The sequence below is a fragment of the Filicampus tigris genome, chromosome 5 (assembly GCF_054856515.1).
Source record: "Filicampus tigris isolate MCC_2025a chromosome 5, RoL_Ftig_1.0, whole genome shotgun sequence".
Taxonomy (NCBI): domain Eukaryota; kingdom Metazoa; phylum Chordata; class Actinopteri; order Syngnathiformes; family Syngnathidae; genus Filicampus; species Filicampus tigris.
Window position 1 is genome coordinate 26,909,639 of NC_141221.1, and position 14,405 is coordinate 26,924,043.

Genomic DNA, 14,405 nt, shown 5'->3' on the forward strand with positions numbered 1-14,405 from the left:
AATATACAGCAGTAAGTGTCCCGCGGTAATGTTCCTGACAAAATGTAATTGTGTAAATTTGGACAAATTGTAGGTTGGCAGTTCTGCTGAGGAAAAAGACTGTTTTGTCTAGCTGTTTCCAACATGGCATAGGGAAATTGCTTTTGTATTGGTATAAATATCCTCTTTATGCATGTATCGATATGAGTTTTAAATGTATATGTTTGTTCTTACCTAATGCCTACATATTTGTGTATTCTGTTACCTCTTCAAGACTGCGACTTGTTAGCATGGTGAGCCTTTTTTATTCTTTATTTGGTTTTTTTTATGTTTCTTGCTCAGTTTTCTCCAGGTACTCCGGTTCATTCCCACATTCCAAAAACGTGCATGGTAGGTTAATTGGACACTCTAAATTGCCCTTAGGTGTGAGTGTGAGTGCGAATGCTTGTTTGTCTCTGTGGGCCCCGCGATTGGCTGGCAACCAGTTCACGGTGTGCCCCGCCTGCTGCCTGAAGATGGCTAAGATAGGCTCCTGCACGCCCGAGACCCTGGTCAGGATAAGCGGATTGGATAATGGATGGATGGATGGGTGTTTCTTGCTCTTGAAAACGATATACAGTACGATGATGGCCGCATTGCATACATTCCATTCTCTTTTGTTTATATCAGCCATATTTTGTTGAGGTGCATGAACCGAGATGCATGTACCAAACAACTGACCAAGCTAATTTGCACAAGAAACCAAGCTGACGTACCCCTTGTCTTGGTTATCTGCAGGTCGGATGGCAAGATTCGGGTTATTTAAAATTCATAAGGTTGCCGTAAGATGAAAAGCAGCTGACTTTCCAGTGTACATTCATGCCATCCTTTTATCATCAGCAATTTTGTACTGACTAGCCAGGACGGACACGTCTAAAGAGGCTCATGGTCTTAGGTCAATAGACTTTACACCGATTTGATCGACTGGATTGAGAACGGCCGATATTTTCCTTTTGGTGCAAAATCAGCGATGGACTCTGTGATCGTGATGTCATAATTTGCCCGATGCATAGATGACATCATTGATTGGGTTCGCGAAATAAGACATTACAGCAAATACAAGCTCGTCCACTTCGAGGATGTTCTGTACTGCAATGTGAGCCCAAAAAAAAAGAACAAGTTGCTACAATATGTGTGTTATTTATCAATTTTTTCGCTCCCTTTAACTCAAAGTAGCTTTCAATACTAGGGGTTTGTTACCGTAACCTCAGTCCACGCACATTCAGCCAATCACAGATGCAACCAGCAGGCAGATTTTTTTGTTCAATCCGATTGTTTTTTAATGTGCTCGTTCACCTCACAAAAGCAAATGTGACTTCTAATGTGAACGCAATACATCCGTGATGTGACACGCATGTGCAAAAAGCACAACATCAAGTGGCGTGCCCCTCCAAAAAATGACGTCACGTGGTGCAGTAAATGTGGCGGAAGTAAATGTGGTCCCGCGTGTAGTGGCTCATATCTCATATCGCCAGAGTATCGAGGAGGGAGGAGGTAGAAATATTTTGGGGATCTGAGATGACGCTCTTCAACCTCATTTAATGGAGATGTCTTATAAAGGAAATATTGGGCTTTTGATGACTAATATCGCCGACGTCGGGCCAAAACCTCCTAAGTCACTTTTTGGTGATTTTCATATTTTTTCAGAAATCTATATACTACTACTAAAAATCTACTATACTATTGGTCAATCCACATGCGTGGGTGTTACTTTTTGACCAATGTAAAACGTTGAAAATCGCTTTCTCTTTTTCAAGAGGCTATGCTAATGATGGAACGGACGTGACATTTTTGGAGTCTCCTGAAAAGTAACTATTTTGGAGGTACAAGGCTTTGGCCCAACGCCAGCGCTAAGTCAAACATGTGCGGATGAGCGTTCATACTGCAGACACATGGCATACATATCTGATTTATATCCACGAGATCCAGGTCGGATTTGAAAAAAAATCTGAATTGTACTGTTCACACTGCATGAAGAAAATCAGGTACGTGTCGTTTATGGGCAAAAAAAAAATCGGAATTGAGCTGCAGTGTGAACGTAGCCTAAGTGTTTGGTCTTGGTTACAGCTGTTGAACCAAGATAGTAGGAGCAAAAACCACCTGAATGACTGGCGATGTTTATGTGTTTTTTTCCATTCATGCCAGAGAAGGAGATGTTGTAAACATTACATGTAATATTTAATATTTATCAGTGTTTCTTGAAGAATTTGGGATGGGGGGGATAAATTATAATTTTTACCCAATGCATTTCAACGAGCGTCAATCATATGTGGATTTTCGCTCTTCGTGGGCCGGGCCGGTCATCGTCGGCCTTGAATGGAGGGGGGTCGTCCATAGAGTAAATATGCAAGTTGTTTAAATGGATATAGTGCTCCCATCTTCTGATCGAATGGAGTATCGTTTTCTTTTTCTTTTCTTTTTTGTCCAAACTCGCTGATCCCACCCCCACAAAATCCTGATGGTGTGAAGTAGGGCTGCCAAGATTAGTCGACTAATCACGATGATGTTGCCGATCGAAATCGTCGACAATTAATTTAAGTCGTCGACGAGTCGTTTATTTATATATTTATTTATTTTGCGCATTGCTTTTCTCTTGAAACAGCCTGGTCTCGTGCTTTTCCCCGCTGGCTGGTTGCCTGCCTAGGGCGCACATGCGCAGTCGCGGTCATCCGGGTCTTGTGATCTACAGAAGCATTGTGGGTAGTGACACGGGGTGTCATGGCTACCAGGTGTTAGCAACAGAGACCTAAAGTTACGGCACATTTCACCCACAAATACTTACGATGCAAACCTCCCTTTCATGGCAGCATGACGGGGATTCTCGATAATTGTGAAAGAAAGCACGTTGTGGCTGATGCCTTTTTTCATTTCTGACACGTTCAGTCATGTCTGAAAGCTAGCTGCACGCACACACCCACACACACGCAAGCACACACCCACACTGGTTACGGTGTGTGTTTTATGTACACGGACACGGTGTCCTTTTTGCTATGCTAACATATTGTAACGTCTAACATGGATTAAGGAGGCATTAGTCAGTGAACTCGCGTTTTTAACAACCAAAACAGTGTGTGTATGCCGTGTTTGACATCGAAGCAGAAAGATCTCTCGCGAACGGAGTGATCTGGGAAATTCCAGTACTCAAAGTAACAAAACATCACATATTTGCCACCAGCTCTCATTGGCATCACAAAACAATAAAACGCATAATTAAGTTTGTTGCAATAGACTATGCTATAGTACTAACAAAAAAGTTAAATAAATATGTTCCTCCTAATAGTTAAAGATTTTTTCCCTGTTGCATTGATTGTGCAGACCAATTTACTACTATTAAATTACCCATATTAGTGAAGAAAAACAAAACGTTTGGGATAAAGGTTAAATGAAAACAAAATTTAAAACCAATACAAGTGTTTGTTTTAGATTTCTTTAGCACAGAGCTTTTTCCTAATTTAGTCTTCTGATTTCACTACCTTCTACATAAAAAAATGCTTGGTGCCAACGAAGAGTGACATTTGTATTTCTTTTGTATTTATAGATAGTTTCATAGGATTAGTGCAACCCTCCATAGTGTATAGTTTTGGTTTCATTTTAAAATGCACTAAACAATTGCAGCCAAAACCTTTAAGGTGACAATATTGACTTCAATTTAAGCTGCACCATCATTTATGAACATCTCAGAACTGCTGGTAAAACCTGCAAAGTTTAATCCAAGTTGAATGGCAGTATCATCTCATTAATTTGCACATACATAAAGACAGTATTTTCTGGGCTACAAGCCGCACCGTTATATAAGCCGCACCCACTCTATTTTTAGGACATTTTGGAAAAAACCTTGAATAAGCCGCACTTTTATATAAGCCGGACCTGTATATGTTGAAAACCTTTATATTTACTGCATTTACAGAACGATTATGAACTGTAAATGTCCATGTATGTACCTGAACAGATTCTTTCCTAACAGTGCCTTTTAACACTGCAGCAACGTTGCTGATTAAAACAGAAGAGAACCAAGAGAAAATAAACAATACTTATCTTCATTTCACTGCCGACTGCCCTTCCAGTTTATCAGCTAATGTCCACCAGACTCCACCATCTATTGTTCTACTACATTCTACATTTGCACCTTTCTTGTTTTATGTTAATAAAGTCAGCCAATCTAACACACGACGTGCTAAATCAACAATAGCATTACACATGGAAACAACAGAACAGACGTAACATCAGCCAATCGCATTCATGTGCACTTCACTGACTTCTAGGAAAACATAAAATCAAAGCATTACAGCACCTTATGCAATAACCTAGTGCATGGCGCCCTCTCCTGTTAAACTCCTCCACCTGCAGTCACATCCAGTCAATGGGAAATTTATTGTATTGAATTGTACTGTCATTCCGGTTAGAGCACCCCGAGCGGTGGAAGAAAAATCCACAGAATAGCCGCACCGGACTATAAGTCGCAGGGCTCAAAATCTAGGAAAAAAGTCGCGGCTTATTATCCGGAAAATACGGTATGTTCATATAAGAGCAGATGCTTGCTGGTGCGACACGCCACAATTTACATATGATCCGATTAGTCGACTAATGGCGACTACTGTTGATGATTAGTCGACTACCAAAATAATAGTTTGTGGCAGCCCTAGTGTGAAGCCTCTTCTTAAACATATTTCTCCTTGTCTTTGCCATTGCGGATACAATTCAATGGCAGCATCATATAGAAAAACCCAAATCAAATGCAAAATACACTAGTGGAGGTAATCCTGCTCATATCTCACTGCTCTCGTGCTTAATGTGCTCGTTCAGATTTGACTTGACACCCAGTGATGCAACTAAACCTGCTCAGTGTACAGTATTTTCTGTTCATTTTGGGCCATCCCCAGGAAACATTACGTTTCCTCACCATGGAAACGGGATGTTTGCAACAGGACACTGATCCAATACTGACTAACAACCATAAGAAGTGACACAGTCCACGGCGTGCTCGGTCTTGCACAGACTTTTCACTATTATGCCCAAACGTACGCTATCTCAGTGTAACCTGGGCGGCAAGCTGCAGACAGGAATCTCACATTGTAGCCATGGTGATGTTGGTATAAATAATGGTAGGTTGATGGATGAATACTATTCAGCCTGTCAAGGAAATGAAATAGCCTGCAGGTTCCATATAATTAAAGACAGGTCCGAAGAATTATGGCAGAGGCTATGTTGTTTTAGATCAGGAAAACAAAAGGAATAGCGTGTGATAGGGCTGCTCGATTATGAAAGAAATATTAATCATGATTACTTGGATCATAATTGAAATGACAATTATTCAAATTACCATTTATTTTTGAGTGGGTGCATTTTGCTGCTTAACTCATATTCCACAAACGCAATATTAATCAGAATGCCATCTTTCGACTAGTGGGCCTGCTGGGAACATATTCCTGAAAAAAATATGCTTGAGTTGACTTCCACTTTAAACTAGTTGAAACAAGGCAATATGATTAATATGAAATTAGTTAAGCAGCAAAATATACCCGCTTTTAGCCATCTCAGCAGGCGGCCATTTAGTCACTTCTGTCGACTGAAAATGATATCACAGACCGTCAGGGCTCAGATAACTACCAATCACGGCTGACATGTTTTCTGAAGCTGAGCCGTGATTGGTCGTTACCTGAGCCCTGAGCAGTTGTGATGTCATTTTGCATTACATTTTGCTGCTTAACTCATATTCCACAAACACAATATTAATCAGAATGCTGTGTTTCAACTAGTGGGAACTGCATGGAATATATTCTTAAAAAAACAAGCTTTTAAGCTTTTTGACACTGCCAGTGATACATTGTGTTTCAACTACAAGGTTTGTAAAAAGGGAAGTGGTAAATACGTCATAAATAGTTTATCATGCAGCTCACACAGTGTAATATGCCAATTTCTCTGAAAAGCAATGATATAGCCTGGATAATAATGTGAAAGTGGAGCTGTCACAATGAAAAAATGGGCAACAGTAGCAGCTAGAATTCCGGGTATCACTTCTTAGCATATGGCTGTTTATTTATACAGGAAAGTGTGCAGTGTTTTTTTTCTGATCCAATTCCAATTCTCTTTTGAACAGTCACCAGGGCCGCCATGTGCAGTATCACTGGATGCTTGTTTTAGTCCTGCTCACAGCTTGGATGATTGTGAACTCTAATGACTTTAAACTGTCTTGCCGGTAACTTATACATCTTCTACCCGTCTAATGCCTCTGTTAACTGTTAACTGACTGACTAATGCCTCAGACATACTACATTCAAATCAAATCAAATTTATTTATATAGCACTTTTCATACAAAAAGACAACTCAAAGTGCTGTCCAGTAAAAATGTCCAAAACACAACATAAAAAGGAAGACCCGCTCCCGCCCTCCCTCCCAACAAACCCAAAGATATATATCCGCCAGTACATCAGCACTCGCACCTACACACACACACACACACCCCACATATACACACAAAGCAGACAACCGTATAAACTTTGTTAAAAAAGACATGACAAGTCATAGAGGAACCATATGGGAAAGGGTACCCAAGGGGGGCTCGTTCACGCAGGGGGGAATGACAGTCCACGGGCCACAGGGAGTGCCGCCATCACAGAGACCCCCGGCCCGGATCAGCCGGGTGGACCCCACACAAAGTGTAGAGGCCCCCGGCCACCCGGACCCAAGGAGCCCCTGCGATGACTGCCCCTGCGGGAAGGGCAGCCACCCCCCCCCCCCCAACGCGGAGGGCCCCCCATGAGGAAACACTGGAGCTAAAAGTTAACAACAACAGTAATATAATTGAAGAACTAAAATCAGTAAACTAAGAGAAGAAGAATCCTGAGTCAAAAGAAAAGATAAATTACTTAAAATTAGGTAAAAGCCAAACTAAAAAGGTGTGTCTTGAGCTTCCTCTTAAAGACATCAACAGTCTCTGCGGACCTGACGTCCTCTGGCAGGCTATTCCAAAGTTGAGGACCAAAATGGCTGAATGCTGCCTCGCCATGCGTTTTGGTCCTCACCCTTTGAATAATTAAAAGACCGGCGCCAGAGGACTTCAGGATCCGCGAGGGCTGGTATGATAAAAGCAAATCAGATAAATAAGATGGCCCAAGACCATTACGACATTTATAAACTAATAAAAGTACCTTAAAATCGATCCTGAAACACACGGGTAGCCAATGCAGCGATTTTAAAACTGGTGTAATGTGCTCCCGCCCTCTGGTTCTCGTCAGCACCCGAGCTGCTGAATTCTGGAGTAGTTGTAAAGAAAAGATGCTCTTTTTGGGGAGGCCAGAGAGCAGGGCGTTACAATAATCTAAACGACAGGAAATAAAAGCCTGCATCAGCACTTCCGTGTTAGCCTGAGAGAGAAACGGGCGGACTCTGGCGATGTTCTTAAGGTGATAGAAACCTATCTTGGTTACATTTCTAATATGAGCAATAAAACTGAGCTCAGAGTCAAAGATGACGCCCAGATTCTTCACACATACTGAGGGTTTAAAATCTTGTAGTTTGGGTAAAAGTATCTCTCTCTGACCTTCAGGGCCGATAACTAAAACCTCTGCCATCCATGACTTAATATTTAAAATGCAATTTAAAAGGGTATCAATGGGTCCTGTTTCATCAGGAGACACGGCAATATACAGCTGTGTGTCATCAGCATAGCTTTGGGAGCTGACGCCGTGTCTCGTGATGACACCCCCAAGGGGAAGCATATAAAGATTAAAAAGTATTGGTCCTAAAATTGAACCTTGGGGAACCCCACATTTAATTTCATGGGTTCTCGAGGAACTACTACTGTATCAAAAGCAGCGCTTAGATCCAGTAGCACCAAGACTGTGAGTTTTCTTACGTTTGCAGTATACCTAATATCATTTAAAATCCTTAAAAGAGCAGTCTCAGTACTGTGGTTCATCCTAAAACCAGATTGATATTTCTCTAAAATATTATTTGTGTTTAAAAAGTGATTTAACTGGAGAAACACCAGTTTTTCTAAAATCTTACTTAAAAATGGTAAGTTGGATACAGGTCTGTAATTATTAAAAACGCTGGGTTCAGAGTTCCTCTTCTTCAGAAGGGGCTTCACCTTAAAAATGGCGGCGGGGAAGACACCCGGCGGGGAAGACACCCGTCTGGACAGAGCAATTGACTATGTTTAAAATTTGTTCCTCAAAGAATCTATAAAATGTCTTAAAATGAAATGTGGGAATTGGATCCAAAAGGCAGGTTGTTGGATTTACCTGGGAGAAAACTTGACCAAGTGTCCTTCCGTCAACCAGGGCAAAACTTTCCAGTGTTTCCTCAGGTAAATGTGATTGTCCAGGTTTACTGAAACTTATGGTTTGACGGGCTAAAAAACTGGATCTTATGTTATTGATTTTACTTCTGTAGTGGTCTGCGCGCACAAACCCAACTGGTTATATTTTGGACATTTAGCGATGCTAAACTCGTGTCAACTCTCAGGAGGCAGACAGCGACTGGCAGCGGGCAAGCAATCAGGCAAGCATGGATCTTTATGTTGTTGACTGAACATACAATTGCTATCGCTAATGCTAATCGCGATTGCTAATCGTTAGCATGTCTGCCTGTTTGTGGTTTATTCTTGTTCAACCATAGTCTGAAACTAACTTAGACAATTGTGTGTAATGACATTTATATACGATCTGAGTTGTGGATGATTGTAGGTTGTTGACTCAACATACTAATCGCTATCGCTAATGCTAATCGCGATTGCTAATCGTTAGCATAGGTTCATCTTGTTCATGTCTATATAAACGCATGTGTATGTAATGCATAGATTGATAGTATTTTCTGTTTCTTGTGCAGTTTCACAATATAAACAGGCAACTTCGCTGCACACCTGGAGTCAGTGGAGTTTTGTGAATTTGTGAATGTTTAGCTGTTTGAATAAGCTGGCTTCCTCGACTATCAAGGCCTGTTAGTTTTTGTTTGAGTGCCGGCGCCACGAGGTCCACTGCTTAGCACGTCCGCCTCACGGTGCAGAGGTCGTGGGTTCGAATTCAGCTCCAGCCTTCCTGTGTGGAAGTAGAAATGGCGGAAGCGCCGGATACCGCTAAAAAAGCGGACAAAAACGTCCAAAGTATGGACATACTTCAAAGAAAGGTCGAGCGAGTTGGTCGTCTGCACCCTCTGTAAAGCTGAGTTGGCGTACCACAGCAGCACATCAGCCATGAACGAACATTAAGCGACGTCACTCAGGAGTACTACTGGAAGACGAGAGAAAGTAGAAAGCTGGAGCATCCTAAGTCCAGCTAACTAACTAATATCCCCCGGTTTTACTGACATTGCTGTTGTGTCCGACGTATTAACGTGCATCGTTAAGTTTGATTTCTCGAAGCAGCGGGTGGCAGTCAAAGTTCCACCGTGTTGTGTTTCAACTTTGTGCATTATGTAGCTAACGTTCGTGGAGCTATTTCACTCCAGTCAAATTGTGTTGGTGCTTGTAAATAATGTTATATTGGTTCCACTTGCTCTATGTACCTATAAACAGTAACACGCGACATCAGTTATCTGCTCCGGAAAGTTAGGTAAAAGCTCTCTGTGCACTGGGAGCAGCACTGCATGCAGATCGTATATTTAGGATGATGTCCTGCTCTCGCTGCAAAAAAAAACCTAGAGGAAACACTGGCCTGCTAACCATAGTCCGTGACTGTACTAATATATAATGTGTGCTTTTTCATTGTTATAATACTTAAGTATGCACTGCTTTATCTGTTTCAGATTAAAGGTAACTGATGTTATTTATTTCTTAGTAATTTATTTTTGTTCTTTTACTTGGGCTGTTCACACATGCACGCACACATTGTTTTATCGTTATGTATAGATAAATACCTCATTCATGTTCACACATCATGATGCCTTCCTTAAAGAGATGTCACTGTTCATTCAATTTCACTTTCTTTTTTTTTTTTTTTACTTTAATAAACAAAGAATTTAAATAAGCTTTCAGAAGTATTTTTTGGAATTAATAATCGTCAAGTCAAAAATAATTGCTAGATAAGCCAAAAAAATTAATTGTTAGACTAATCGACCGATCATAAAAATAGTCGATAGATTAATCGGGAGAAAAATAATCGTTTGGGACAGCCCTATTTGTCTCTGTGTGCCCTACTGGCAACCAGTTCAGGGTGTACCCCACCTACTGCCCAAAGACAGCTGGGATAGGCACTCCCGCGACCCTTGTGAGGATAAGTGGAGTGGTTAATGGATGGATGGATTTATGGATGGATGTTTGAGTGCCACACTGTTACTGTGATCTTAAATATTGAAATTTAATATAAAATAATAATTATAATGAATGTGAGAGTAACATGTACAACCATAAGATTTAAAAAACACATACAGTATGCTGTTTTTGGTGACAATCTGTTTCCCAAATTTATAAGTGTGTGTAAATAGGTGAATGAGATGCATTTGCACTTTGTAGGTTGTCACTTTGTGACGTTCATTGAAGTTGACGTGCATTCGTTTACAGGGGCCCTGCCACATCAAATATGGCGGACTTGCTTACGACAAGAAAAATACTTAAAGTGGACTCTCTGTATACTTTAGATGTCGTGTCCACGCTTAAATAACAATCCCTTTTTTGTTGGTATCATTTCAAAATTACCCTCTCCATGGGGTCTAATTTATCTCAAAAGGGGTAGGTTGAAGTTTAAAGAATTTATGAATATCCTACCCCTCGTTCACCAAATTAAGGACTATGCTGTGTTGCATGTATACCAAAAGTGGTTTACAAGAATAATAACACAATCAGTGTTTACGTCCGTCATGTTGATTTTCCATCTTGTTCATACATTTCCTGAATAAAACTGAGAAGCAGCTTGCTACATACATCTGTCATTTATGGTCGTACAATTATTAATGATTAAACAAAATAAAAGCTTATGCAACATCTCTTTTTCTTTTTTTTTCATTTATGGTCATACAAATAATATTGATGATGAAATAAGACAAAGTGAAAATCAGGTTGCTACAAGCTGTTGTTTTTTCAATTATTATTTTTTTTACTTATGCGTATTTACACTGAAAGTGATTTTTTCCAACCTTTTTAAATTGCACCAAGTTTTTGGCGGCTTTGATTTCTCCATAAAGACAATTCCATAAATTTACACCACATGTAACACACATAATTTTTTAGAGCGGTTCGGGAATATGTTTTTTTTTTAATTCATTTATTCCCTCAGATTGTAGATTCCTTCTCTTCTGCTGAACATTTTTGGGATATTTACTGGAAGCAAATTTTAGTGTATTTTGAACAGAAATTTATTTGTTTTAAATTCTACAGGGTCCTTAAACTTTTGAATTTTTGACTTAAGAGAACCATTCTCCTTGACCTTTTCACCAGGCTCCGCATCTTCCTATCTATCTGGACTCTGGCACACATATCTAGTTGGAACCCATTAAGACCGTGGAAGTCACACATTGTTACATGGGCTAGGCAGAGCTGCCCTCCTGTGAGGGGGTGGCTCAAGGGAGTATGAAGAATAGGAACCATTTTGGACCAATTAGACCTTTTTCCGAAATGGGCACAATAAAGCTCCACAGCTGTCTCTCGATCTTCCTGGTATCCATGAAAGAACTTAACCGAGAATGCGCAGTCTTCTGTTAGTTAGTGTTAGTATGATATAATGAGCATTAAAGATAAAGGGCCGGATGAAGGGTTCTCACAGAACTTTTCATGGTATTCTATTATTGTATATACTGTTATACTGTTTTTGTACTGTATATCTTACTTTCCTTATCAAAACTTGCACTGTGTTAAGAAAAACTTTTTCTTCTGTGCTGCCCTTCCAGCTCAGGGATATGTGTGTGCAAGGCAGGAGTGTATGGTCCCAAGTGTGACGAGTGCCACCCTGGCTTCTTCCACTTCAGCAGCACTGGATGCCAGCCCTGCCAGTGTCACAATCACACTAACTACTGCCACCCACAGTCAGGTGAGTCTGCTGATAACACACATTGCAATTTGTCATTTTGAACGGTGATTCTCAACTGGTTGGCCGGGACCCAAAAGTGCATGGTCCTCTGTGCCCCCTGAGTAGCACTGATGAAAAAGCATTTGAGTTGCCCATTCCTGGTCTAATATATATACATACAGCAATTAAATTATTGAGATAGACATAATTCTCATATTATATTATTTACTGTTCTAAGTAATACCTCTTATGTAGAAAATCAAGCTTTAACTAAATATTTCATACTATATTTTCAATGTAATACTGTAAATAATAAAAGAGTAGGAACTCAGTCAACTTTGCAGATACTGCATAGTTTTTTTTTGTTTTTCTGTCTCCATATGAGCTTTGAGATCTCCAACCGCCCCCTTTATTAGACATTGAAAGATGTACTGTACGTGCGAGCTTTGCACACTTTAAACTTTTACATGTGTCGTCACTGTACTCGGCTCCGAACCGTAATCGTAACGGACCTCTCGGTCCAGTGACTTCATCCACAGCGGTGAAACACAAACAAATGAACGGGATGTCATATTGCTTGCTTATTGAACTGAGGCTTTATTCCACCCAGTGTCTGCAGCAAAGAGTTTTCTAAGACACTCACTCTTGATACTGAGCTCACCTACTTCACACACTGGTCCTAACTGCCGCTGTCTTCTCTGTGGTTATCCCCCCACTAGTCTCTATGTCACACTTGCACTCAGCCTCTCGTAAAACAAATAACAAAAACACTCCACATCTCATGTCACGCAAAATGCCAGTCAAATTAAACATGCTGATTGGTCCCGTGAAAAACAATTAAAGCCAGATATTTTCATTAACTTAGAAACCTCCCCCAGACATGGCACGAAATACAATCCCTGAGATCCCAGGTTAGCCCAGTAAGTCCCTATATGTGTGAAAATAACATAAGATAAAAATAAATTAAAGGTGGATGTAGCAGAATGAAATTGCAAGAGGCTTGAATTCCACCATATAGTTAAAAGGTCATTTTGTACATTTTCACATTTTCATTTTGACAAAAAGAATAGAGTGTTCAAGAATAGTGTTTAACGTGCAGGGATGAATGGGCACAAGTTAATGATGATGGTTTTGGGTAGGTGAGTTTTAGTAGTTGAATAAACCCATCCATCCAGCCATTATCCAAACCACTTTATCTTCCCGAGGGGCGCGGGCACGCTGGAACCTATCCCAGCTGTCTACGGGCAGCAGGCGCGGTAGACCTGAAAAGTTTGCTATCAATGAATAATCAACCAAAATAATCATGATTATTCTCTTTTCCATAATCATCCAGCCCTAGAGTCTGAGCAATAGAATTAGTGCTGTGCACGTTTTGGCTTTTTGCCTTGACACCTTAGTTCCATAGAAAGATGTGTATCGGCTGTGTTTGTGTCGTGACTGCTCTACACACAACGCATGGAAGAAGGACTTTCCTTTTTCCACCGAAGTAACTGTGGAGCCTCTACAAAATTGCAACATTCACATAGCAAGCAGGAAGCGGATTAAACAGAGCACTCTTGTCTAAGAAATCTCACAGGTCGTGAAACCATCAGTTTGCTTTGTGTGAGACTGGAAATTTATTTAACCAGAAAATAAAAACCCATGGAGACCTTGGTCTCATTTTCAAGGGTGGTCTGACCAAGAAGCACAAAGTGGACTGGAGACTAGAGAGTTAAGAGGAGGATCTCGTCTCACCCCCTAGCAGCCAGGCTTTTAGTCGCCTGTGTCACTTGAAGGACGGAAGGTGAAGGGGTTCATAGTGATGGCTGTGATAGTATGGTGGTGAGGGGGAGTTTTAGAAGCCATATGTCTTGCTGCTATTATGCATGAACAGATGGACTACTAAGGTCTCACTTGAGCTCAGTGTTCACAGTGCTGTGGATTAACTACAGTTCTCTCTCAGGGCTGATCCTGGCCTTTCTTCGGGGAAACAGTACACTCAAACAAGAACACAATACGCAAATTCACATTTCTCTGTATCCAAACACGGCAGAACACTCACAAAAAACTGGGTCATTTCAATAAAAGGATTGGGGCAAGCTGTTTGTCATCCTGTTGTTTTCTTTCTGAGCCATATGCACCAATCCGATGATGATTTATCCATAATTCTTTAAATAAACACTGATATGTGGGGGGGTTTACCTGTTGTTTGTTCTATTGCACTCCGTTGTAAACAGACTGAGTTCTAGTTTATCCCAGGCACCGGTGTTTAATGACCTGAGCTTAGGGCGCTTTTTTGGCTAGTCAATTTGCGTTGCAACAAACTCGTCTAACCTTGTTTTGTGCACTGGGATGCAGTACAGTCATGCTGGAACAGATGACATGTGAAAAGACATTCTAAAATCCTCAACACCACTTATTACTCTTATTACTTATTATGTGTATATTTCAGCCTTTAGGTATATATT

The 14,405-nt window shown here is 40.7% G+C and overlaps 1 protein-coding gene across 1 annotated transcript in view; it reads left to right on the top strand.

Annotated features, from left to right (window-relative positions):
• The window catches only part of LOC147147964 (multiple epidermal growth factor-like domains protein 9), a 59,224-nt gene that overhangs the window by 18,531 nt on the left and 26,288 nt on the right, over window positions 1-14,405 (top strand). Inside the window, exon 3 of the mRNA XM_086032194.1 lies at window positions 11,840-11,979. Within this exon, the coding sequence (XP_085888320.1) occupies window positions 11,840-11,979 (140 nt within the window). The remainder of the gene's footprint in view (window positions 1-11,839; window positions 11,980-14,405) is intronic.